Genomic DNA, 25,790 nt, shown 5'->3' on the forward strand with positions numbered 1-25,790 from the left:
AAGTACCCACACATACTTGCATTAATCCTTCAGGAGCCTCATTCTTCTGCCACTTGACAACTTGCTTTAAATATGGCTTTCCCATATTTTCCACTTAAAAAATGTGTTTAAAAATACATTTATTGTCAAGGGAAAGGACTCTGTGGGCCTCATCCAAAACCCCAAATTCAGAGACATCCAAAAATAAGTCCAAACCTAACGAGTTGACCGCCTGAATAAAGAATGAATTCACTAGATCAAACAACTTTACTCTCTGCCTTATAATCATCACAAAAACACTTTGTTAAAAGCCAAAGCTTTCTGATGCAAAACCTGCCCTCCGTACACACGTCCACGTGTAACCGTCTCCTATCCACCCTTACCTGTAAATAGGGTCCATAAAGAAAGGAGTGGGTCTAGCGTGCTGCAGGGAACCATCCGATGCTGGTCTTGGGTCAATGTTGGTTCCTTTCTTTTCCCCAAACACGTGGTTTTTACGGGGCTCGGCCAGCTTTGTCCCACTGGCTCTACTCCTACTGCCCATGCTTAGATCGAGGGGCTGGTCTTGGCTTGTGGCAGGTGTTGCTGGAGGCTTGGAGGGTCCTGGAGTCAAGGGCTTCTCGTCCTTTCGCTTAGTGGTGAGATCAAAGGGAGACTCAGAGCTTCCCTTCTGCAGTTTCTTTACTTCACTTGGTGATTGGGGCTCCATTTTCAAAGGTAACGATCTCAAGTCTCTATCAGGAAATGGGTACATTGATTGAGAGAATGCTGGAAAAAATGGGAGGGGAAACATGGAAGGGTAAGGTAAAGCTCCAACTTTTTTGTCTTGCAGCCCCACCAGTCCTGTTGAACCAAAGTATTTTTCAGCAATAGAAGCAATAGCCTTTATAGAATCATTCACAGCTCCTGACACCGCAGTTTGCTCCTCTAAAGATGGTGAGAAAATGGAATGATTGCTGTATTCTTTCTTATTATGTATTGAAGCCAGATTCTGAAGAGGGCTTACTTTGTCTTTGAACATTTTACCATTTTCTTTAAATTTCTCTTTATCACTTTCAATGTCACTTTCCAGATCAGAGCCCGAGGTTGTTTCCAGGTCACTGCCACTTGGCGTACTGACATCATCAAGGTCACTACTCTCTGACTGGTCACTGATTTTCTCAAGGGGCCTCTCTTCAGAGGACCTCTCGGGCTGGAGCTCCACTGGCTTATTGTCTCCTACAGGTGGGTGTTTAGATAGTGCCTTCAAAATATCCTGTGTAGCTGGCAGTATCTGAGGATGTGTCATGAGGGGACTTTGACTTTTGTTTGTCTGTTCAGTACTTGATAGTCCTTTAACAGGAGAACTAGCAGGTATCAAAGGAGGCCTGTGGTACAAGCCGGAAGGAAACAGACCAGGGAAGCTAAAAGAAAATCCAGGAGCTGTTGGAAAGGTAAGACCAGCAGGATGCCTATTGGCACCAAAATAGTCAGCAAGGCCCGGGTTGGCATGACTCATATTAACCATGGACGTTTTATCCATAGCGGGGGTTCCAGGAAGTGAAATGCCTTGGCCAAAAAATCCACCTGCCGCAAAATGGTTCTTGCCCTCACAAAACCTCCTGTGTTTATTTAAGGAAGACGTAGTGCTGAACATTTGTCCACAGTCTTTGCACTTGATTTGGGTTCTGCAATCAGCATGCATGCGCTTATGACGACAAAGGTTTGAAAACTGAGTATAGGATTTATGGCAGACCTCACCTGTGTGCAAACAACAAAAAAGAATCTCAGGCTTTATGGCAATTGCTTCTGAATTTAGCAAGTATCACAATTGGTTTTACCCAGAATTTCAATTAGGAAGCCAGGAAAAGTCGTTGGAGGTACCAATCTGGGCGCTCCAAACACAGAAATCCCCATTTCACTAGATTCCAAAGCAAGGCATCCAACCTGACAAATGTCTTGAGGCAGCACAAATAGATCATATATAAATATATTTAAATAATTTGTCCTCCCCACTGCATAGTGCTTTGCATCATATTTGTGTATTTAGTTATAGGAAAGTCCAAATTCCAGCACGCACGGATTTCCCACCCACACACGACCCTAACAGAATCTTAAAAATTATAGAGTCTTAAGCACGAATCATAACAGGAGCCCCCTTCAAATTTCAGCCCACTTCCACAATTCTAAGTCATAGGCACCGAAGCAAAATAAAACAGCCTCTCCCTCAACCAGCAAGTTTACCTTCATCCCCTCCCCCCTTGGGGAAAAAGGCCTGTGACTGCTCTACCATTATTTAATTTGCATTATATCATACGCTCTCATCATTCACACATCAAAGCCACACAACAATGCACATTGTGTATTCTGAGACATTTTTAACAATCATTTTCATGATTTGAGAAAGACTGACATAATTTACAATGGCTCTATTTTAAGCCTGCAAAGGAAACTAAATTGAATGTGGCCCATCCTGCATTGCTGGTTCCCATGAACTATGATCACGTCCTCTGACTTCCCCTCACACCAGTGGTTGTGCTAACCTTCCTGCATTTATGAAACCCCCGTCCTTGGGAAATATGTCCACTTGTTGTCATATCTTCGCCGGTTATCTCAGGGCTTGACTTCTATGGGGCTCAGCCAACTATGGTAAGCAGGGGAGAGTGCTCTGAATGCTCTCATCCAGGGAGAACACAGCAGGGTGAGGCTGGGAAAGAACCCTCTTGGCAGGGCCTTTGCCAACAAAGTAGAACATCTTCCTCCTCACAAGGTGTCTTTTCAGACCGAACATCGGAACCTTTAAAAACCCTTGGGCTGGGTAAGAGTTCCCCTGACTTGGCAGTTCAGCAGACTACGGCCTCCGTTTCCTACGCATCACATTTTTTATCTTGCATTAGTAGAGGTGAATCCACGTTATGTGTGAGCTCACTGTAAACGATTCTGTGCACGTTTAGCACATGCAGAAACACGATACGCCTTGTCGGTAATTACTGAAACAAATTTGTGTAAGAAATTAAATTGAAGGCAAAATGCAACATTTATTGCTTTCATGTGATGGCTGCCTTTAAGCGAAGAATGGTTGAACTCCTAAGTCAAAGCAATAATAAATGAAAGAAAGGAAAAAAAAACTCGAAGGAGATTTTATAGATGTTCAGTCATGCGAAACTCACCCAAAAGTTGGATTATCCCACACACCACCAAACAGGAAGTACCAAGTGATTCCATAATATTTCTTTTACTACTACTGATTAAAATGCACTGCTACGTATATCAAGGTGCTTAGTAAATAGTAAAAGAGCTTTCCACTGTGGGGTGATTCATGACATTATAGAGGCCGTAACACGCATTTTAATGGGAAGAGAAGATGTGAGTGATTTCTTTTCAAATCATCCTACTGGAATATATTGACCAGAGGCTGCTTTCAAAAGTATGTACTCTTCAACCATATACAATTAATATACACACTATTTAAATTCTTTGATACACTAATTAAAACCATATGACGTCGAGGGTAGAAACATGGGGCTTTCACTAGTTACACTAATTCAGCTAGGAGCACTAACAAGAAAGAGTAAATAAAATGTCGTTGGAATTCTAAAAGTACACTCATCAAGAAACTAACACCTCTCCTCTAGGGTACTAAAAGGCGTTGAGAAAATGTCTCGATGGGTCTTCAACCATGGTATAAACTTTTGAAAGGTTTGCCATTTTTTGGCAAAGGAACGTCGCCCTCTATACCTCTCTAGCTGGATGGATTTGAGAAATCAAGACCTTCTCTACATCAGAGTAACAGAAGGGGCATCTGACTTTCCTGGTTGCATCCTCTGTTACACAGATGAGCGAAGTTTGCGTCAGGTCTCAAGGGCATAGAATCTGGGATGTTACCCTGGGCAAGAGCTTTGTTTTTCTCACTTGAAGGTCTGGCCTGGCCCACCACAAACCACCAGGCCTCCAGGTAAACGGCTCAATTGATGTTGAAGTCTACACTCTACTGTAATTTTCTTAGTAATAAGGAATTAGCCAGCAGTTAACATTGCATTTTTCTACTTATTAAACAAATTAAGAGGTATTTTGAATATGTTCAGCCTATTAGAGCATGTGGTTTCTATTTGGGAAAGCTGGAGGTTTCTGTAAAGGCAGTGAGTAATTACCTTAGTGCTGGTGACTTTGGACTCAAGCTTGGCGGTACACTGTAATAAGAGACAGTTGCCATAAACACACCAGTGGGGGTAAATCGTGGTGTGTGGCCTTCTGGTGAGAAACAGATATCAACTCTAGGTGAACCTCCTCCACTCTCAATCTCCACACCAACTCTCCTCTTTTGTTCTGAAATTACATGGCTATTATTCATAATTACCCCATGGTTCTCTGTCAGATTTTATATTTGAAGAATGCCATCTGCTATTTAAATTTACCAATAATTACTGAAAACGCATTCATGGCAAATAGTTGCACAAGCTGATTGGAAAGGGACACCCTATAGTGCTTTAAAATGAAACACTTGACTTCAACACAATTAAAATTCCAGATCCCAGGACCCTAGATGATAGGAATCTACAATTTCTGACTTTTGGTTTAAGTAATAGAGAAAGCGTTAAATGGGTGATCATAATTTGTTTGGCCTATTTTTTTCCACCCAAACACAATAAATGTATCAAGGTCTGTTTCTGAGAAATCAGAAATAAATGAGTAATTTATGCCCGTAACCCTTGCAAGTACATTTTTTAAGGGCGTTACGACCTAGAGTCAGAAATGCTTTTATGAGACAAGAAGTCTAAAATTTCTATTGTATGCTTTATTTCCCGTGACTTTCAACAGAGCTTCCCCAAGGGAGACGAGAGCACCCTTTTGTTTATCAGCTAGTCCTCTTCACTCCACCCAGGGAACAGAGGAACATAAGAGCAAAACAAGACTCTACTGTAAGCTGGAAATGGGGAAAAAATAGCCCCCCTGGTGCTCGGAAGCACAAAAGAGGGCTGTGTGGAGGTAAAAAGGAGGCAGGCTAATCTCTGGCATCTCCATGCTGGCACTCAAAATTATTTTTTGCCCATCAGGTCCTGTAGTAGTGTCTCATACACCTACTACAAACTATTGCATTATTCGTCAAAAAAAAAAAATGTTTTGTAAGGGTTCCCAAATCAGAGGTTTTGCCAACCATGGAGTGTGCTTCAATGAGTTCTGTTTGGATCCAAAATCAGTCTTGAAGTTGGTAGCACAACTCAGTGAGTCACTGTGTTTCTATGCCCCGCTGAGCAATGGATCAAAAGAAGTCCAGAGTCGTTGCCCAGATGGAGAAAACAACTGCACAATACAGGGGATGGGAGTTGGTGGACAGAAGAAGCAAATGGACAGAGTTTTCCTTTATGTGGAGTAGGTTACTGAAGTGCTCTGTACAGGGACGTTCTAAGTAGGTGGTCAGACTGGGTGTCCCCTGAACATGCACTGCCTGTAAATCTGCTCTGGTGCAGGGAGGGAGCTATCGAAGCAGCAGGTCCCGCATCAAAGTGAAAATGTTCTGCTTTTCAAGTCCCCAAGGACTACCGACTGGCAGCCTGTGATTGGTAAGAATGTGTAGATTAAGGGCAAGTTTATCTGCCCCCCTCTCCTCACACACACTCACAAACACACACACACGTGCACATAAGCCCACTTGCCAAGTGGGGTACACTCCCAGTCCTTTCTGACCCAGAACAGGTTTTTATCACTTCATCTTATTTAGTGGCATCTGCCATTTGCAGTTTCACAAAGCCATGACCATTTCCTGTGGGAGACAAGTCTGGTTGTCTCTATTAAATCCTACAACCCGGGGAGGCTTCCCTTCCATTATTTAATGACTTCTCCTTTCTCTGCTCATCATTGATTGCATCTAAAAGAAAACACCCTGGGGATTATGGACAAAATACCATGGATCTGAGTGTAAAATATTTTCTTGTAACAGAAAATAGCCCTACTGGATTGGACCATAAATAGCTTAACGCCCAGACCCTTGTACAGCCATGCGGCCACTCTCCTCATCACAATGCCTTTTGGACGAGAGAAGGATGCAGGAAGGAGGGCTGGAGTGTTAAAAACTTACAGATAAAGGGCTTCACACTGCTGTGGATGTGCTTGTGTTGTTTGAGGCCCGACGAAGTGGCAAACGTTTTGCCACACTCCGGGCACGCGTGGGCCCGGGCACCAACGTGCTGAGAGCGGATGTGCCGCTGAAGGTTGCTAGGGTCCGTGAAAACCTGCTAGGAAATGAGTACTGATTAATCAAGAAACTTAATTCCAGGACACAAGAAAGAAGACCAGGAATGACTCAAGAAGGAATTTGGTTTATTTGTTTTGGTTTTGTTTATTTGTCGCTCCCTCAAGACCAAAAGAAAAGTCATCTTTCCAAAGCGTGCACTTCTCTAGGCTAGGGAGGGACCGTAAATGATTCAGCTCTGGGTCCTCAGCATGAAATGTCCATCAGTATCAGCCGAACAAAATAATTTATGGCACTATTAGACCATATTCAAGGTCTTTTTGATCCCATTCGGAATAATTAGAGTTGAATCATAAAACGCCAGCCTAGACATTATTAAAACTACTGTGCTATTTTCATCCTCTAAACCAAGACACACTATGTACAAAATTGGGGGGAGTTTACTAAAGTATCTTATGTCTACTCAAGGAGTCCCCTCAGGAGTTAATGTTCACCCTGTGTTTCAGCAAATTACAATGAAGCTAAAACCGTTCCTTTAAACATTGTATTTAAAAAAAAAGAAAGAAAGAAAGAAAGAAAGAAAGAGAACAAGTCACCCACACTTCAAAACATCTCTAAAGATAATTTCAAATGCCACAATTTCCACTGTCATGAAAAGGTTTTGGAAATAGGAATCAACTTTAATGACATCAGGGCATCTTCTAGTTAATTGAGAACCATGAAAATTACATGATGTGAACTACTGTTTTCACATTGCAGAGTCATGGTCAAGGTGGAGTGCTTTCGCTGCACCCTTATGCTGTTTAGCAGTGGCCACTAAGGCACTACATTTTTAATTAGAACCAAGTCATGATTTATGGTGGGGCCTTGGGTGGAAAAATCTGCAAATGTAGGAGTCTCCTATTCTTTCTGAATAGGCATTCAGAAACTTTATGTGACTTCCTCACAAATTGCTATTAAAAGAAATCAGTAAATGTGCGTTGGATAAAATTTTCGTTCTCCATAAGGCTATAAAACAACCCCACACTGGCAAGCCAGTAGCGGAACCAGGAATTTACCAAGGATGTCTGACACCTAGTTCTGGAACTCACCATTAAGCCTCACTTCCTCCCTTACAAAAATAAAAGGATACCCACTAAGTGTTTTTATACACTGTACTAATGCCTTTTAGCATACAACACTCAGTCTACTTTTCTCAAGATATTTATAGTTTCCCCTCTCAAGGCTTGTTTTTATATATCATAGCAAGTGATGGATTAAGAGAGAGCAGGATGACAGAGAGAGGCCAAGTAGTCTACAAATTCACTGTACCTTGGCACAGTTTTCACATTCATAGTGCTTTCCACTGTCATGTGACATCTGGTGGCGAATTAAATTGGACTTCCAGTTAAATGCCTTGGGACACTGATCGCACTTGTATTCCCTCTCTTCTGTATGTGACAACATGTGTTTCTCCAGGCTGTTAAGAGAACAATTGATTTAATAAGCCATGGTGACAAAGAACACATTCATAAACAGAATGTCATTTTATTAGTAATCCAACTGGCAATTAAAGAAATACGAAGGGAGAGTCGTTGAGGTGAGGAAGATGAAGAAGAAGAAACAGGCCTGCAAACGAAAAAAAAAAAAAAAAAAAAAAAACGACATGTATTTCTCCTAGACCGTGACTCTCACTAACACAGAGAAGAACCCCTGTGGTTAGAACATAAATCTGATACAGCTCTCGGGGGTTAGCTGCCAATTTAGGGCCACGGTCAATGACTAGTTATTTGTCCAGTTATTTGTCCAGTTCTGAATCCACTACACCATTCCAAGGGCAACACAGAGCGCTCATACCCACTTCATTCAAACACAAACACTCACACATTTTGAAGATCCTCAAAAATCGTTAAGAACATGCAGGCAGGTATCCTATCTAAGGCATATAGCCTCTAGATTCAAAAAGCTACTTTTTTTTCTACCCATATCCCCATATGGGAAAGTGAGCTGGATACTAACTATTCAATAAGCAACTTCCCAATGTAATGGGATGGATGGATAGATGGATGGATGGTCAGTCAGAGGAACCGATGAGTGGATATGTATATACATAGATATAGAAGTGTGTATCTATAGCTCCTATGAATTGGGGAGGAAAGAAAAGTATATAATACTCTAAGCAAATGTACTATTAAAGCCTCTCAAAAGAAAAACATAGAAGTTTCTCGTAAGCATAATTTCTCTGTTTTAAAGCTTAGACTATTTTTGCTTCTCAAATATTTCCCTGTCTTCTTTAAAACTTGTATATAAAATCTGCCTGAATGTAATGAAAAGCAAATATTATAGATCCTGGATTGCTGTGATATTCAGAAGTTTGTAACAGGTTTGGTAATTAAATACACACATATAACACACTGGGACATACCCCTAAATAAAGTAACCAGAGCTCCTTGGAGAATTAGCCTGTTTGAAATTTGAAGCCCAAGACGGACCTTGAACATCTAATAATGGCAAAAAGCAAGAAAGTTATAGATCATTTCAAAAGAATTAAGGTACCAACTTGAAAAGACATCCACTGACCAGAGCTGAGGACATTTAAGCATCAACAAAAACAATGATCTTGTCCTTAAACAAAAAACAATATTCAAAATCACACAAGCAAAACCTCACCCTTGGAAGATCCTGGAAAGTCAAATCATTATTCTGAAAACTAGTAAATCAAAGGGAAAACTCACCCACATGTCCTGCCTTTCCTATATGAACTGTACTTCGGGGTGAGCAAATAAACAATGAGGGGAAGTTTCTCTGCATAGAATTAATATAGATAATAAATAATGGAAGAATGATAGAAGTAGAAAACATTCATTTTACAGCACATAAACAATTAATAAATCTAGGCAATCCATAAATAAATCTGGTGCCTCCTGAAGGAAATAAGCCATAACATCAGTGAGGTATTCTTCCTAAAACAATGAACCTAAATCTGATCAAGGGTTGGGATATTTTACAGGAAGTAGAGAAGATGGAGAAAGATGTTAACACCAAGGGGACATGATCAGTAGAACCCAGACTGGAGGAAATGCTACAGGAAAAAAGCAGTTTCTTCTATAAATAAATTTTAATGAGGGAGAGGGGGAGTGAGAGAGAGAAAGAAAGAAAAAGACTGACTTTGGAGGAACTTATAAATTAAAAGAGACATAAGAGATATGCCTACTGATTGCATTGGTGGACCGTATTTTGATCTCAATTCAAACAAAAAGCTAAAAATAATGAGATAACTGGGGGAATTTGAACACTGATTTTATATTTGGTAGTATTAAAGAGTCATTATTTTTTAAAGTGTGGTGTTGAAAGTCATGTCTTAAAGAGTACTTTTTTTTTCTACAGATGCATACTGAGCTATTTATGAATAAAATGACATAACGTCCAGGATTTGTTTCAATAATCTGAACGAGTGTAACTGAGACAAGACTGGCCTTTGTATGATAATTATTGAAACTGAGTCTATGGGGGTTTATTACACCATCCTCCCTAGTTTTGTATATTTTGAAACTCTCCATAGTAAAAAGATATTTTAAAAAAAAACAGCAACTACTGAACATGTAAGCACTGTTTCTTTCCCAAGTTTTATTTTTCTAGGAGGTGAATACTCTAAATTCTAGTATCCAATAAGATAAGATGTCTGTGTGCGTGGAATATACCCAGTAGCCATACAGACTGTGTGCATGGCAGCGTGCGTGAAAAACTATGTATCCTTTCTCATCTCTTGATAAATTAGAGATATCTTTCTCATATTTTTTTCTCTTCCTTAGCTTCCTCCCTACAACTGTATGCATATTGGCACATGAACTTACTTTTCCTGCTCCATGAGTCAGTCGACTTTGTAATGCTCTTCTATTTGAATAGCACAAATGGTGATATCTCTGTGAACAAAAGGTACCAGGAGAGTACAGGTGTGTGGAGTCACAAGAACAGACCTATCTTTATCTACAATATGTAATCCTCTGTTTGTTACACAAGTTGAAATGTTATTAAGAGAGTTAAGAGAGAGATACCATCGACTGCAGTTAACATTGAACTGAGTCAGGGACATCTCCCAGTCATTGCACAGATGAATATTCTTCCTGACTTCCTCAGCAACCCAGGAAGGCATGCCATTTTGTGACAAATATTATTTTACAAAGGGTATGTCAAGTCGTAAATCCTGAAATCTAGTGGTAGAGACTGGCCTGTACATGGAGTCTTATTCCCCTGCCCTAACTCCAAGGATATGATAAGAGTTTCAAGAATACAGTCCGTGGCATTCGGGGCGGGGGGAAATAAATAAATAAACGCAAAAAAAAAAAAAAACATTTCTTTCTTTCTCTCTCTCTCTCTTTCCCTTTCTTTCTTTCTTTCTTTCTTTCTTTCTTTCTTTCTTTCTTTCTTTCTTTCTTTTTCTTTTCTTCTTTCTTTCTTCCACTCCAGCATAAAATCCCTATCGTTTCATGGAATTATCAGCTATCACTTAATCAGTGATAGAAAGAATAAAAAGGCAAGTAAGTGGTTCTTACCAAAGCAAATGTGCATTTCTTTCACAAACATAGAAGCAAGCCAGTCGGTCATTAGTGAGACGTCTCCACTTTTCACAGAACTTTATCCTAACTTATAGAGCTTTGCCTAGCCTCCTGGGTGCTTTTCAACTTTTGCATATCAACCTTTGTTCCTTGCTCTCCCCCCCCCCCTTTTTTTTTGCCGGGCAGGGGAGGCAAGGGGTATTTTTTTTTCCTCAACATTTTACAGAAAAGATGCAGAACTGAATAATTGCCATGTCAAAAAGGATTTCTCATTTGTTTAAAGTATGAAGCAACAATATAGGATTCGATAAAGTGGAAAATATTTGGGGAATGTAGGTTCTGCACACGGCTAAATTATATAACCAAAAATACCACTTAGATGGTCGACATCAGGTTGCACAGTGACATGCTAGATCCATCTGGCTGAGCTACCGAATAGTAAGTTTTGAGGGTTCATCCAGTACCAGATAATTAGGTTTCCTTATTGTTTTCCACTGAATGTCTGAAGGAACCAAACTGACAGTTGGTTTTGGCATTAAGTGGAGTTGACTCAGGCTCAATCCTACAGCTAGTCAAAGTAAGAATCTCCCTCCAAGTGTCGCCGTACACTTCCAGTGGGAAGTAAGAATTACATTTTAGTGTTTAGTCCACCAATTTTTGTTTTATAAAGCTGTCCATTATTTTTGATAACAAAATTGAGGGATACACAGTTCATCTCTGGCATCAGAGATACTGCTTTACAGTATAAATACTTTCCTTACCCACTGGTATTTATTACTTTCATTTTATTTCTTAATTTGGTCACAGTTACATTTATGAGCCATGCTGCGACTTTATTTTATTACAAATCTATGTTTTACCAACATCTATAACAGATTTATTTTCCAAGTGGATTTATATTAAATAGTAAAGATGAGTTTAAAGGGTACTGGGAAAGCCCTTTTACTCATTCCCCTTTTCACTCTAAAAGCTAAATTAGGCCTGAATTTTCAAACCTAGAAACTCATCCATTTGACTCAGTCTCCTCAAGGAATGGGTTATACTTGATGCTTTTTTAGTTACATATGTGCTAAAATCAAGGGCTACTGTATGGATTCTTTTCCTGTAAGAAGCCTAGCCAGAGAAGAGGATGCAAGGCAGTCTACAGGGGTAAAGCGGAGAGAAAAGGAGAGAAGGTGCTAAGAAAAGAAAGGAAACAAAATAGTCAAGGGCACTAGGTGGAGTGTCCAAGATAAACCATGAGTAATTCACAGTGTTGAGTAAGGCCAGTTGACACACTACCATACCCACTTAAATACAACGTTATGCTCATTTGAAATTCTAATTCTAGGTTCCAAGGATCGTTTCTGGATTTAAAAGCAAAGAATGAATGCAATTATTAAAACTGTTTGTGGGCCAAGGCAAAAACCATTAGGTAGAAACAGAAAACCTATTCGCTGGTTAGATACATCCCTGATCTGAAAGACTATTCTATAGCATAATTATCAAGGTAGATTTCTAAGGGTAGGCTCCAGGGTTGCTGTTTTCTTTCACAAAAACTAAAAAAAAAAAAAAAAAAAAAAAGTTCTTGAATGAAGTTCAAAAGCCTATAAAAAGTTAATATATTGCTGATATATTATTTTCACTTTGTTAAAAATAAGTATTTAAGACTAATTTCATTTAGATCATGTTTGTTTTTTCCCTTTTGGGAAACGGAGCATTTTCTTCATTGGGCATGATTTTCTTATTCTTTTATCTATGTGCAGTTTAGATAAATAGTTGAAATTAAATCCACAGGTTACACAGATCAAAAGATCATCTTTCATTAAGTATATTCCAGAACCAATCTTTTTTTTTTTTTAAATCATCTAGATGTTTCTAGAGGCTGCATTACTGTTGGACATATGATTACTTTAATCGGCATCAGTGTTGTTGCAGCAATCTTGATTCTTCCTCTAAGTCATATCTTATGCTGTAAGGTTAGGCTTTCAGTGGCCGATAACGCTGCTTAAATAAACATAAACATATTATTTTCTGTCTAGCATCAAAACAACTAATTCCGACTCCCTTGTCAACATTTGACAGATAACAATTTCCAGTGAAAACCGATTTCTGAACAGGTCACTAACACACTTTGTCAGGCCCATCGCGGTTCCAAATTTTCCATCTGCATCAATTCTGAAAATCCAGCATACCGACCGCATAACAACAACACTTTACTGCAGAGTAAATAAACATGTTCCGTAGCACAACATGCCATTTCTAACCTTTGCAAATCGGGGAAAACTTGGTCACATTCCTTACACTCCTGGATTGCATGTATGTCTCGGAGATCATTTTCGCTTTCGAGTTTTTGTTGAAAGTCCTCTTCCACCATTGAAAATGCTGAGTGAGGGGTGCTGCAGGGGAATTTCTGGTGATCTGCTAGTTCAGCCTTGGACTCAAAGAGCTGGTCACAGTCCTCGCAGCGGTATTGCCGTTCTTCTGTGAAAATAATTCAGATGTTACCAGGCCCGGGCGGTCAGGAAGTGTCACCACAAACTGGCAGTTCTTATTGAATTATGGAAGACATACTAGAAATGATTTAGTTGTCATTTCTACCACTTCCATTTTAACCTGAATTAAAAATAATACCTGTAGAGAAGCCAGGACAGAGCCTCGCATGATAATGTGGTTCCTGTGGCTACAGTATAGCCTCCTTACCATAAGGTAAAACTTTATGGCATTAACCCTCCTAGGGGTGACTATCCACAGGACATTCATAGTAATAATGACTGCAGACCATGCATTGTCTATTTCCTCAACACTGTTCATGGACTACTGATATTTCTCCAAATCTGGTCATGAGAAATTATAGGTCGGATTTTTATGCCATTTTCCGATGAAGCTACAGAAGCTCAGAGAAGTTCAGTAACAAGTCGAGGACTATAGAACCAAGTGGTTGGGTCAGGATTTGAACCCATCTCTGTCTCAAACACTTCTCACTGTGCCATGTTACCTGGAAGGCATGTGGGACACAGAGTCCCCATCTGACTCATGCTTATACCTGGTTAATAGCAGTAGATTGGGATGTTTCATCACACTCATCATTACCACAAAACAGGACACAGATTGTTTTTAGAATCCTTGTAGGCTAAGTTATGTTACCCTATGGCCAGTGCTAATTGGCAGGGCCTTGTTAAACAGCAAACATAGCATGAATTTGCACTTTGAATCAGTAAGATAAATAAATGGTAATGGGGGGAACTAGCGATAACAAGGCTATAAAGTGTCAGGGAGTGATGGTATTGTTCCTATTCTTTCCATCTGAATAGCTTTTAGCCCACTCGTGAGGCCATACTATGCACAGATCACACAGATGCAATCACCGAAGTCTTGAAAACAGCTCACAATGCTGGAAAGACACCCAGGGCAACATGATACATAATCCCTGTTTTATAGACCCACAGCCAGGACCTATAGCCAGTTGCTCACTGGCTGAGTGTTTTTGTGGGAATATTTTAGGCACCAACAAATGCGAGGCATTTTGCTAGGGAATGATTATATAAGAAGCTCAAGGGGATACACATGTGAACAAATAGAGTGTGATATATTTTATGACAGATGCATGCATAGGGCCTAGGGGAGCCCAGAGGAACGTGTCTAATCCATCTAATCTGAGGGAGAGAGGTTCCGAAAAGGCTTGGTAAGGAGCAAGCATCAACCAGGTGAAGTGGGATGAGAGAGGATGTTTCAGGCCGTGGAAATGATGTGGAGCAATGATAAAGGCCAGGAAGGGCATGGCAGCTTGTGGAAAGGCAGGGCTGTAGTCAAAGAGGGCAGGTTGATAGGGTGAATTTAGAGAAGCAATGGGAAGAGAAGTAAGAGAGCATAGTGGCTCACCAGGGGCCTTGGGGGTCCATGCCAAGAAGGGAACAGAAAGCCAGCGAAAGTCGGAAAGCCTAGCTGGAATGTGAGAAGTTAAGTGGAAGCCAAATGGGACACCACTGCTATAATCCACATAACAATACTGGTTTCATTCGAACTAAACCAAAAAGAAGGGGGCCAGGACGGTAAAGATCGCTATATATTTTAATATGTGTGTCAACTTTGGATTGTAGAGGCTTAAGGAAAGAGAGGTATTCTCAAATAAATCGCCTCTGCTCTAAAGTCAGGTTTCTCGATGACATTAACCAGGTAATGGAAGCATTTCCTATAATCTGTCACATTATTCACATATTTCAGATCTACATTTAGGGTGCGCCTGGGTGACTCAGTCGGTTAAGAGTTCAATTCTTGTTTTCAGCTCAGGTTATGATCTCAGGGCCATGAGATTGATCCCTACCTGGGTGTGGAGCCTGCTTGGGATTCTCTGTCTCTTTCTCTCTCTCTTTCTATGCTCCCACCCAACTCACTCCCACTCACTCTCTTTAAAAAAAAATAATAATAATAATCTACATTTAGGGTCTCAGCAGCAGTCTGAATACAAAGAGAACTTCCAGGCCACAGAATGTATAGAAAAGGCCTAGGTTCTAGAGACAGCAAGACCTTGATTTGAAAGCTGATTGTGTGGTCTTGGCCAATTTACCTTGCTTTAGGGAGCCTCAGTTTTTCTAAGTGTATCATAGAAATGATTCCTCTCTTATGGGTTTAATCTATGTGTAAGACCAAATGAGATAATAAATGGAGAGCATGTATCTGGTATATAGTAGGTGTGCAATGCATGTGTTTTCTTTTCTCTCTCCTAAGCAATGTGAAATCCTGCAATTATAAAACACAAACCACTACTTATACACCATAACCATTACATATAACGCATTGGTGTGTATATATATATATATGGATACGGGTATGACACAATGAAAACAAAATGCAACTGATGGGTTCAAGAAAGGATGGTAGCCCTAAAAAAAATGTCCATTTAGTTTTTTTTTAATAGTAGACTAATTGTTTAGATTTCTAAAAATAATTGTTAGAAAACCTTTTTAGACCTAATATTGACCAATGAAAGTTGCCTTGCACTAGAGAAAGCCCAGATTATGTCTCTTAGCCTAGAAGTACGCTCAGCTGTCACAGACCCCACTGGGTAAGGCTCCCTGTTCAGGCTGAAACTCTACCCGACTGGTTGAAAACCATGGGTTTCTAAGAAGAAAAGAATTTCCAAAAAGTTCCCCAAAATATAACTGCTATAATCTACAAAAAAGGCAGAATGCAGCCCAGCCAAAGGAAAAAAATGTTCAAGTAAAGAGCCAGCCAAGACTGGTAGCTTCCTTCAGAGGAGCTCTAGAAGCAGAGACTGAGGTTTTCCCATTGGGAATGCCAGAGGGATGGGAGGTGGCTCGATCGCCACCTGTCAGCTAAGTCGGGATGAGTTACCCTTCCCAAGGATCCTTCCAACTAAAAAACACTCTAAAGATACTACTAGGTTATATTGAACCAAATCATGTTATATTAAGAGAAATAAGAAAAAGAAAAAAGTATTAAATTCTCATCTCAATGATACAAATCAATGTGGGTAGAATTTTCTCTTTATCTGTCCTGTACATACATACATAGTCATTGTAATTGTCCCCCCTTCATTCAATTTAGGTCTCTGGCATGTAAAAATTTCTCTGGCTGTAAAGTTTCCTCATGTGTCCTTTGGTCCCAGTCCTCATCCTCCCAGCCCTCTCCCATGTGGTCATGCTGGCTAGGATTTTACTCACATTGACACACTTTTCCCAGGAAGAGAACACTAGATGGGAAGAACCATCCATTAGATTTGTGAGCCCCCCAACCGAGGGCCCTAAAATGACTTCTCTACAATGAAAGGATTCTCACCATAATCTAAGGCCCTGACAAATTTTAACCATGTGATATCTCAGTCGAAATATTCAAAATTCCTTTGCCCTCCACTTGAGGGAGGACCTCTGCTTGCTTGAGCTCCACAGTTATATTAGCCAGATGTCAAGCCAAGAAAGGAGCCAGTCGCAAGACAGAGTTTGTTAAAACAGACACTGAAGAGCCAGGAAAACTGACAAATGCCATGTGTGATGAACTCATGGGGATGCTTCGCCACAGCGACCAAACCAGAGCAGTGAGGATGGTGGTGTGAGGAGTACTAACCGTGGATATCCGGCGCCATAGTTTCATGGGGGTAGTCTTCACTCTTCATGAACAGCAGGAGCTCCTCTCCTGGTGCAATGTCTGTGACTACTCTATAAAATATCTTCAAAAGACCAGAAATGGGTGGGGTGGGAAGAGAGACAGAAGTGAATGTTAAGGAAGAGCAAGATACAACACTAATATCTGTACATTTTCTCAGACCTTAACAAAAAAAATATATATATATATATATAAAATTTATTTTTGTCAAAACAAGTGTGACGTCCTGTTTTGTGTACTGAGTATTAGCGTTCTGATGACAAATGGAAAGCTTTGGCGCTCATGCCAGTTCACAAATCTCCTCCAAATCCTGCTTCGCCAAATTGTCTTAATACAATTAAGACAAGCCTTGTCTTAATACAAGGCTTCCTGTGGCATATATACCTCGTGTAATGTTTATCGAAGGACTTTCCCTTCTCTGAATTCCTCACTCTAGTGAGCCACACAGGAACTCACAGAGCTGACTGTGTCGGGCTTTATCTAGCAGTAGCCTTGCAAAGGGGGACAGGGTTATAGCCACCCCTCAGCACATCCTCAAAAGCAGCACCATCTCAACATGGTTGTTCTTAAGGCAATAGGTTGGAAGGACATGACATAAAGAACTGAGCTTTAGCAAAAATAGTCAAAGAAGAATATTTTGTTTTTTAAAAGCTTAATCCCTCTCTCACCAAGATCCAGGGCTTGCCCTCATGCCCCAGCTCCTGAATCCCACTCTCTGAAAGCAGGCGGTATGCCTTTAATCGATTCATTCACCAAGGTGGTAGGGGGTGGTGCTTATTCCCCTGCTTTCTAGCAAAATGCTGAGAAGAGAAAGAATTTAATAAATTCATTAATGACTAACTAAAAAGCCGTGGCACAATTGTGTGACCTATAATTTCTGAGAGCTGCCTACCTTTCCCCCAACCAGCTCTGTGACCTTAGGAAAGTCACTGTCCAACTTACTTGTCCAAGCTTCAGGATGTTTTTCATTTATAAAAGCATTTTAATTCACAATATATACAAGTACCTAATTCTCATGTTGTATGCCTGAAACTAATATAATGTTACACATCAATCATATCTCAATAAAAAAGCATTTAATCATGAAAACATTTAAGGTGCTTATTCATTTTACCACCAAAAAAAAAAAAGTTCTTAGTTTTTAATTGTAACCTAAGATTATTTATTAAACAACAATTCCAAGAGCAGATCGGGGTTGTGGAAGAAAGAATGAGGTTATACAATTAACCGGTGAAAATGAAACCAGTAACATTCATACACACACACACACACACACACACACACACACACACGCACGCACAAAACCACCAGAGCAACAAAGACAACAACAAAACCAAGGATTCAATTCTGCTCACTCTCAATCCAATGGGGAAAAACTCACACAAGTTATCAAGAACTGTGAGAATACATATCTTTAGAGGGCATATTGCTTTAACTATGTTGGTTTCTTGCAGGATATTTGACATTTCAAACCAAGAAAAACTGAGTAAATGCATATCTTAGAAGATCAGCAGAAATGTGCATAACTTTCACGGTATTTACCTATCTTTTGAAAAGCAGAAGACATCAAATTTAAGTATGTGCCTCTTTATTCCAGTAGGTGGCTCTAAAGTCCAATCGTTTATTTTTCTATAAAAAAACATCACAGCACAAATTGTGCTAAATCCAAAAAAAAAAAAAATCGCTCAATGAGGAGTGTTTTCTGACTACTTTCTTTCCTGTCAAAATAAAATCTTTCTTTTCCCCAATCAACAGTAATTTAATCACGTTAAATTGGTTTATAGGAAATAATGCCAAATGCAAAATTTTGCTAGAATGCGTTATAATATAACCTAAGATTCTTTACATCTACCCATAGATAGACTCTAGACTGTCTTAATAAAATTACTCCTTGTTGTGTGTTATTTCTACAAAAAATCAGTGAGTTTGCAGTTTGTATCTTATTAACTCTGCACAGTTTCCTGGTTTTGGAAGTACACTAAGAGGGATAGCTCTGTTCAAAAAGTTTATCAGATTGAGAAAAATTACTGTGCATTCGCCTTTTTTCCCCCTAAACCTTCCAGTTAAACGCTTATAAGCACCCTATTTCATTCTGGAGTTCTGTTTCCCCTTAGAAAACAATGGACTTCTCTCAACAGTTTGAATCACCTCTTTTTTTGGCATCTCTCAAAGGTTTAACTTATTAGCTTCCTTTCCAACAACATGTTGACATTTGAATTGTGACATATTAGAACTTTTCGGTGGCTTCTCGGAAATAGTGAGGTTAAAGAGACAATACCCTGAAAGATCGTCACACAGTACAATTGTCTCTGTTGGGGAACGCTGCTTAGACACACACACTAGGTCATTTTAAGAAAGTATTATGATATCATGATTTCTTTGTGGTCCAGTATTAATCACGTCTCTTTTAATTCCATTTTAGATTTACTCAATCCAATGTGAACAGTCCGAGAAACAAAAGAAAATGATAGGTATGTTGTAAGTATACAGTATAGAGACAATTCTCTTCGCAGGGACATTGATCACCACGGTAATTCCCTGTAAGTGTCCAGACTGTCATGTGAAGAATATTGAGTGCATAAAAAATAAAAGACATGGAAGAGTGTTGATGTTGGCTTTATTTACTGGAGGTAAAAGGTGACATTCCAGGCCACGAAAGGCAAGGCAAAGCAGAGTGGGTTTTAACTTCAGGGTGTTCTTTTCGATTTTAAGTGAATTTTTATGGTGCTCATGAAACTGAGGTTTGAAAAGAACTGGCAAGCACCAGACGTAATGAGGGCAGATTCTGGGCACGCTTCCTCATATAGCAATAAGAATGTGCCTCAAAGTCCCATCTACCACACCCTTAAAGATCTAGTGGGTTTTTTCGAGGTGTTGCTGCCACTTGTGATCCTCTTTATAACTCATCTCTTAGGATCTTAGAGAGATTCGGTAACATTATGTTTTTCCACCTATAATTACAACGACCCAAAAATATAATTTGAATGCTCGAATCCAGAGATGTCTGCATAGGACATTAATTTATGTTCTAGCAATAACAATACACTCTACAAGCCTTTGAGAAGCGAGAGGAGGAGTTTAAACAAAAACATAATGACGATTTGTTGCCTCAAAACAATTATGTGGAGGAATGATGGACTGTCATCTTGGAGGAATCAAGACTTTCAGAAAATAAGGTATCGCATCTCTGCTTTTATATGATAAAAATAGGTCTTTCAGCAAATAAAAATATAATAAATAACAGAAGTGATTTAAGTAGCTTTTCCCCACAGGTTTGTACATTAGGTATTCTTGGCCATGCTCATAAAATATATAACCATAATGTCTTTGAACTCAGTGTATTCTCAAAATCTCGGCTCTACTGCAGTCCTATGAGTTACATGTCATCTGAGTTACGTACCAGAAGCAGAGATCCTACTAATGTAACCTCTCTGGTTTTTGTGTTGGGGAAAAATGGAAGGGAATCATTACTCTGTTGAATTCTCCTCTCCCATCAGGGGAGGGGGGTTTATGGAAAAAGCTATCTACATCCAGAATAAAAATGTCCTGGATCTGGGATTTTGTGATGAATTCAAACTCAAGTATGTAAAGAGGGACTCCAAAGTCTCAAAGACTTAGAAAAAGTTCAAATTGATACAAAAGGGCTGTTGGTTTATTATTTTGCTGTATCTCTCTCGGAATCCTTTACAAGAAGGAAAAAACTCAATTCCTCACAACATAAGTTGAAAGATAAGAGGGACGAGGCCTTAGAGAATAAGAAAATAGGAAGATATAAAAATTCCATTCTTTTAAAAGTCATGATAAGTATTTTTAAAGTGTGTTAACTCCTCTAGAGTTTTCTCTTTGGTAGCAAGTAACAAATACCAGGAATACACCATGTTATGACCGTGACCTGTGTGTACATTTGACACTTTTGAAAGTTAAGGTGTTTTTTTCATTTTATCATATAACAAATTTAAATTTCCCAATATCTTCAGGTACTCTTTTTATTCTTCCAAAAAGCTCTATTTCTATCTTTATAAGTGTGAATATTATATCTTGATCTCTAGAAGACTCATTTATAAGAATAAATATTTATAGTGACTGTTTTAATAGATCATTTCAGAGTTTTTAATTTTCTAATTTTGCTAAGATAGCACAGTAGTGGAATTTCTGAATGTTTTTTTTTTCATTCCAAATCATTTGAGTATTTGAAAATAAAACTAGAAATTCCCCAAGCTGTTCACTTTTACTAGTGGTAAAATTCATGATTTAAGGCATAAATGTAATATTATGTACATCTACATAGGAATTACTCCAAACATAATTATTATACTTAATGTATTTTAATCAAACCTTGAAACCAGTTCCAAATGCCAAAAGAATATCCGTTCAGCTAATATTCACAAGGCTAAGCTAGGGATAAAAGGCAGTGGTGATTGGATTTGATTTAACAAATTTTAGACTTCCAAAAGATATATTTTCATACAATGATATATATAAGTATAAATGTGTTTAAGTATGTTATATATTTTTATATATAAATATATATATATATAAATGTGGCAAAGTATACACCTTGGGGAAATTTTAAATTTGCATAAAATATGAACAATCTCATACTTTATGTACTAATGTAAATGAACGTTTAATGGCATATGCTTAATTCTAATTATATATCATATAAGCGATGTGTAATTATATATTATATACAGAATGTTGTATATAATATATGTTATATATAGTTATATATAGTTGGAATTGGAATTAATCCTATTTTATTAAATATTTCTGTTCTTTTGTTATTTAAGTCCAGGAGCACAAGCACTAAAAAGAGCATGGACGCTTACAAGCATTCCAACAGGAAAGTTAATAGGCTATAAAAGACTTCAGACGAATTCTGTTTTATACTGTCAAGGCCTGTGTTCAAACTAGTCCTCCATCAAATAGACAATGCTACTATTTGTATTTATAAATGGTAATAATGTGGGTTCTTGTTTATTATCCTATAAAATAGAAAAATCTAGAATCTGTCAGACCAGACTTACAGTCTAGTTTGCTATGCTTGGATCAATTTAAAGTATTGTGCTTGTACTATTGAGACAGAAGAGAAATTCAGTGCACAGGGGGGAAAACAAGAAAAAAAAAAAAAGAAAACACATCATTTACTTTTTAAAAGATGAACAAGGCCTCATTGTTACAAACCCCGTTTATTTTTCCTGGTCAAGCACTGAAGTTTTATTTATGCTTAATAGACTGCGTTTGGCATGTCTAAAAATGACAGAAGTGTGAATTATGAATGACCTTCAACCTATTCAGGAAGTTGTAATAATTGAAATAATAGAGAAATGTACTCCCTGCAGAATCTGTACTGAGAGACAACTTTTTCAGACTATTGCTGTCTTCTCGCTTTGAAGTTGACAGTTGATTTTTCCCTCTTCCAGCTCCCAACATTCAGCCTGAATGCTTTATTTTCTATACTTCATGCAATTTAGCAGTCAGCAGACTAGGAAAGGCTGAGTGGAACTTTAACATTTGGAAGCTAGGTGGGAGGGGAGGTAGGTGACAGTTTGCATATCTGAACAAAGTCAACATTAGATATGAACACATCTGTCAGCCTTGGTGCTGCAGAGAGTTAACATCAGGTTGCCAAAGACAATGTGTGCATGTGTTCTGGCTTTAGAAAACACGGTCTGGAACCCATAGCAATGTGGGAAACCCCAATGTTCAGGAGGGCAGGAGTAATGTCAAGCTTTTAGTCTCAACAAGAGGGACTCTATTATACATTCTCAGCCTAACTGGTAAGAGATAATGAGAAGTGTCTTCAGGAGACAGAGAGACTGATGACAGAACAGAGAGACATTTGTCCTGCAGAATGGAAGCTTTATCATGGCCAAGTTCTGCCAAAGCAAACCACACTCAGTTTCCTTAATTTCTCCAAGGAGATGGCTTACCATATTCCTCTTTAAGATGACAGTCTAAAGACTAAAAGATATTTTGAGAACTATGAGGTACCGTCCTCCTACATCCAAACAATATGTATCCACTGGTTATTTTCAGGACAAAAATATTACCGGAGGAGAGGCTTTTTCCTCCATTTTTATCTCTTTATTAATAACATGAAGAGAAAGCCAGGTATAATTTACTGGATGACACAAAACAGAGAACTGACTGTTGGTTTTAGTTTGTATAAATAGAGCAGATGATAAAGATCCACCAATTATTGTATCTGGAGCCTACAGTGTACCCAGCCTGGAAGCCTTGAAAGTTTCCATTAAATGACCTTTAAGGATCACTCTACAGTTCCCACAAGAATTATCCAGTAGGCACCTGTCTTAAATGTGGCCATTTCATGTAATTCTATGAAAACTGATCATTCTAAATGGTTTCAGCATGCCTGGGAAGAGTTTCATCATTACACAATGAGGAAGCTAAAGATCACATGTTTGGGGTTTTTAGTAGGCTGGAGGCTTTTCTTGTGTCCTTGACCAACATGTTTTCCTCCTTGATGGATCGTAATGCATTCTGATGACTATCTTTTCGGCACCATTCCAGAATTAGCTGGACTCTAGCATGGATGTGATGCTTTGAGATCTTCCTGAATGACAGGTGTTCTACACATGCAAACACTAATTACTTAAAACGTGCACAGAATACTTCAGGTTACCCACTTTTTCAACTTACGTGATGGGTGAATCTTCATAAAACTCCTAGCCTGCGTAGTGTTATGGCTGTTTTCTGTCCTGAGCATCATTACTTGAGGGAAACTTTTTGGGGGGAGGCCCTCCCCCCCCCAAAAGGGCAGTGCTGTTTGTCTTATTACGTGAATATCAAATGGCAAACTATGCCTGAGATAGTCTCATCTTCGGGTGAAGGAAGTAACTTATCAGCCAGACAACATCCCCCCCAAAGTCAGCCTAGGCCCTGTTCACAAGGCCAGTCTCTGGGTATTGCCAGCTGGCACTCATCTTAAAACAGCAGAGCATAACTTTGGTATAAAAGTGGAACTTGACTTAAAAGGAAAGCAAAGAAAATGCCCAAAGCCAATAATAATTTTAACATCAAAAGAGGTCGTAGAAAATGTGGACAGAAATCCTTGTAAAGGAAGAGCAAATTAACAAATTACCTGACAGTTGACGCAAACATTTTTAAAAAGTGGAAAGAGGCGAACAAATTACATTTTGCTTTCTACATAGCTGGTCTTCCCTGCTTTTTTGCCCAAATTGCATTAATTGAATAATTCAGGAAAACATTTTTTTTCCTCCGTAAAAAGCCAAAGAAAATAACTTGATAATTGAGCCCATAATAAGCTTGCAGTAATAATACTGGCCTAGTGTCACGGCCGTCTTGATAGAACCACTGACGTGGACCTAAGGAGAGGGAAAGTGGGTGTGCCAATTCAGCCACGATCGTCCTGGAAGCAGTTAAAACTTTATAAGGTAAAGCACAAACGAGAACAATGCCTGTTCCAACTGAAAACACTGTCGAGTCTTGCTGCCGTTCATTAACCACAAGAGAGCTGGCAAAAACCCGAGTGAATGCTGACCTTCAGCTCTCTGAGGGGCGCTCGTTCCTCTATATCTTATTTCTTCAAAATATACATCAGGCATTGGATAATCTCTTATTGACACATTTCTTTTTATTCGAAGTGAACAGCAGACTTCTCTTATTCTACTTACTAAATACCAGCTGTCAAGGGCCTGTTTAAAAATGAAAGGACTTATCACCTTGTGTAAATGACAAGATTAATAATGTCTTGGGTTTCTGAGAACTTTATTCCAGTTATAGACCATGTTAAGGGCAGGCCAGGAGTTTGAGTGAAACCCTGTTCCTCTCCAGGATGCAGAACACATACATACATATGAAATGTTACCCGCCACCCCCACCCCCCGCCCAAGCACACGCCCAGATCATTCTCATGATCAAGAGTGGAAAGGCAGGTCTTAGGTCTAAAAAGTCAAGTTATTATGAAACGTGCTTTAGTGACCTGTCTGATTACAACCAATGTGGTCTCACCGCGAAGAGGTATCAGAGGAAAAACTGTGTGCAAAGAGCTAGCTATTGCAAAAGTACCCTAAATTTGCAAACATAGCATGGAGATAGAGAACTGGCCTTGTTTGAGGTGCATAAGGGGTCTATGGGTCACCTTGCCTTTGTTCAAGGTGAAGGTACAGAAATACAGAGGTATGAGGGAACTTATCAAAGAGTGGAGGGAAAGGTAAGAGCAAGGTGAGACCAAATCTAAAGCAATGTGCTACATCCACCCCGCAGAATGGTTTGTAAAGTTATCTATAAACATCAAAGGAAAGGGCATCAGAATATCCAGGAAAAAAAAAAGACAGAAAGAAAGAAGAAAAGAATGAATAGAAAAGAAGGAAAGAAAAGCTCAACAAATCAACTAGACGTTTGCCTACTTAACATTAAACACATGGGTGTTTCCAGATGTAAATGAAATTCAAAATAATTAACTGTTCTCACGCTTCCCTTACATATTTGGTCCTCCTGAGAACCTATTCTGGAAAGAACTTTCTTCACCCAACTCTCTGCTTTTCCTCCCAATACCAGCTCTTGGTCCTGAAAGCAACCGGGGACAATTTCAGACTGTTAAAATGTAAAAATATTGAAGCATTGTCTGTCTCAAGAAAAATTCCCAGCTAAATGCTATGGGCACAGCAGTGTGGCTCTGTAATATTGTACAGGAACTTTGAGGAATATGGGGAAAATAATTAGAACTTCAAGGATAAAGAACCTTGGATATTATTATAGATCTTCTGTTTTATGGCTTGAATGTGATTGGAACTTAATTTACTAGTGTCTTTGGTGTGGCCTTCTTCTACAAAGATAAATTACTATAGTTAACAGAGTATTTTCCAGAAGGTGGTAAAGGCTAGCAGCCAGGAGCTACAGCTACTTAGAAATTATGATTTTAACCGTTCATTACAGGGTTTTCAGAGTTGCTATCTCCAAAAACATCACTAACAATAATTTTGAAAACATGAAGAAACATCTAAAAACAATAAGGTTGA

The 25,790-nt window shown here is 39.0% G+C and overlaps 1 protein-coding gene across 8 annotated transcripts in view; it reads right to left on the reverse strand.

Moving 5' to 3' along the window:
- Positions 1-25,790, reverse strand: part of MECOM (MDS1 and EVI1 complex locus) — a 553,342-nt gene that overhangs the window by 30,625 nt on the left and 496,927 nt on the right. For 4 of the 8 annotated variants that reach the window (XM_055308353.1, XM_055308356.1, XM_055308359.1 and 1 more), the window contains 5 exons: positions 16,747-16,849; positions 12,930-13,146; positions 7,460-7,607; positions 6,035-6,191; positions 363-1,719 (listed from right to left, as the gene is read on the reverse strand). In XM_055308353.1, coding sequence (XP_055164328.1) covers positions 363-1,719; positions 6,035-6,191; positions 7,460-7,607; positions 12,930-13,146; positions 16,747-16,849 — 1,982 coding nt within the window. The remainder of the gene's footprint in view (positions 1-362; positions 1,720-6,034; positions 6,192-7,459; positions 7,608-12,929; positions 13,147-16,746; positions 16,850-25,790) is intronic. The other 4 variants (XM_055308354.1, XM_055308357.1, XM_055308355.1 and 1 more) reach the window with 3 other exon arrangements.

This window comes from Nyctereutes procyonoides, unplaced genomic scaffold (assembly GCF_905146905.1).
Source record: "Nyctereutes procyonoides isolate TBG_1078 unplaced genomic scaffold, NYPRO_anot_genome, whole genome shotgun sequence".
Taxonomy (NCBI): Eukaryota; Metazoa; Chordata; class Mammalia; order Carnivora; family Canidae; genus Nyctereutes; species Nyctereutes procyonoides.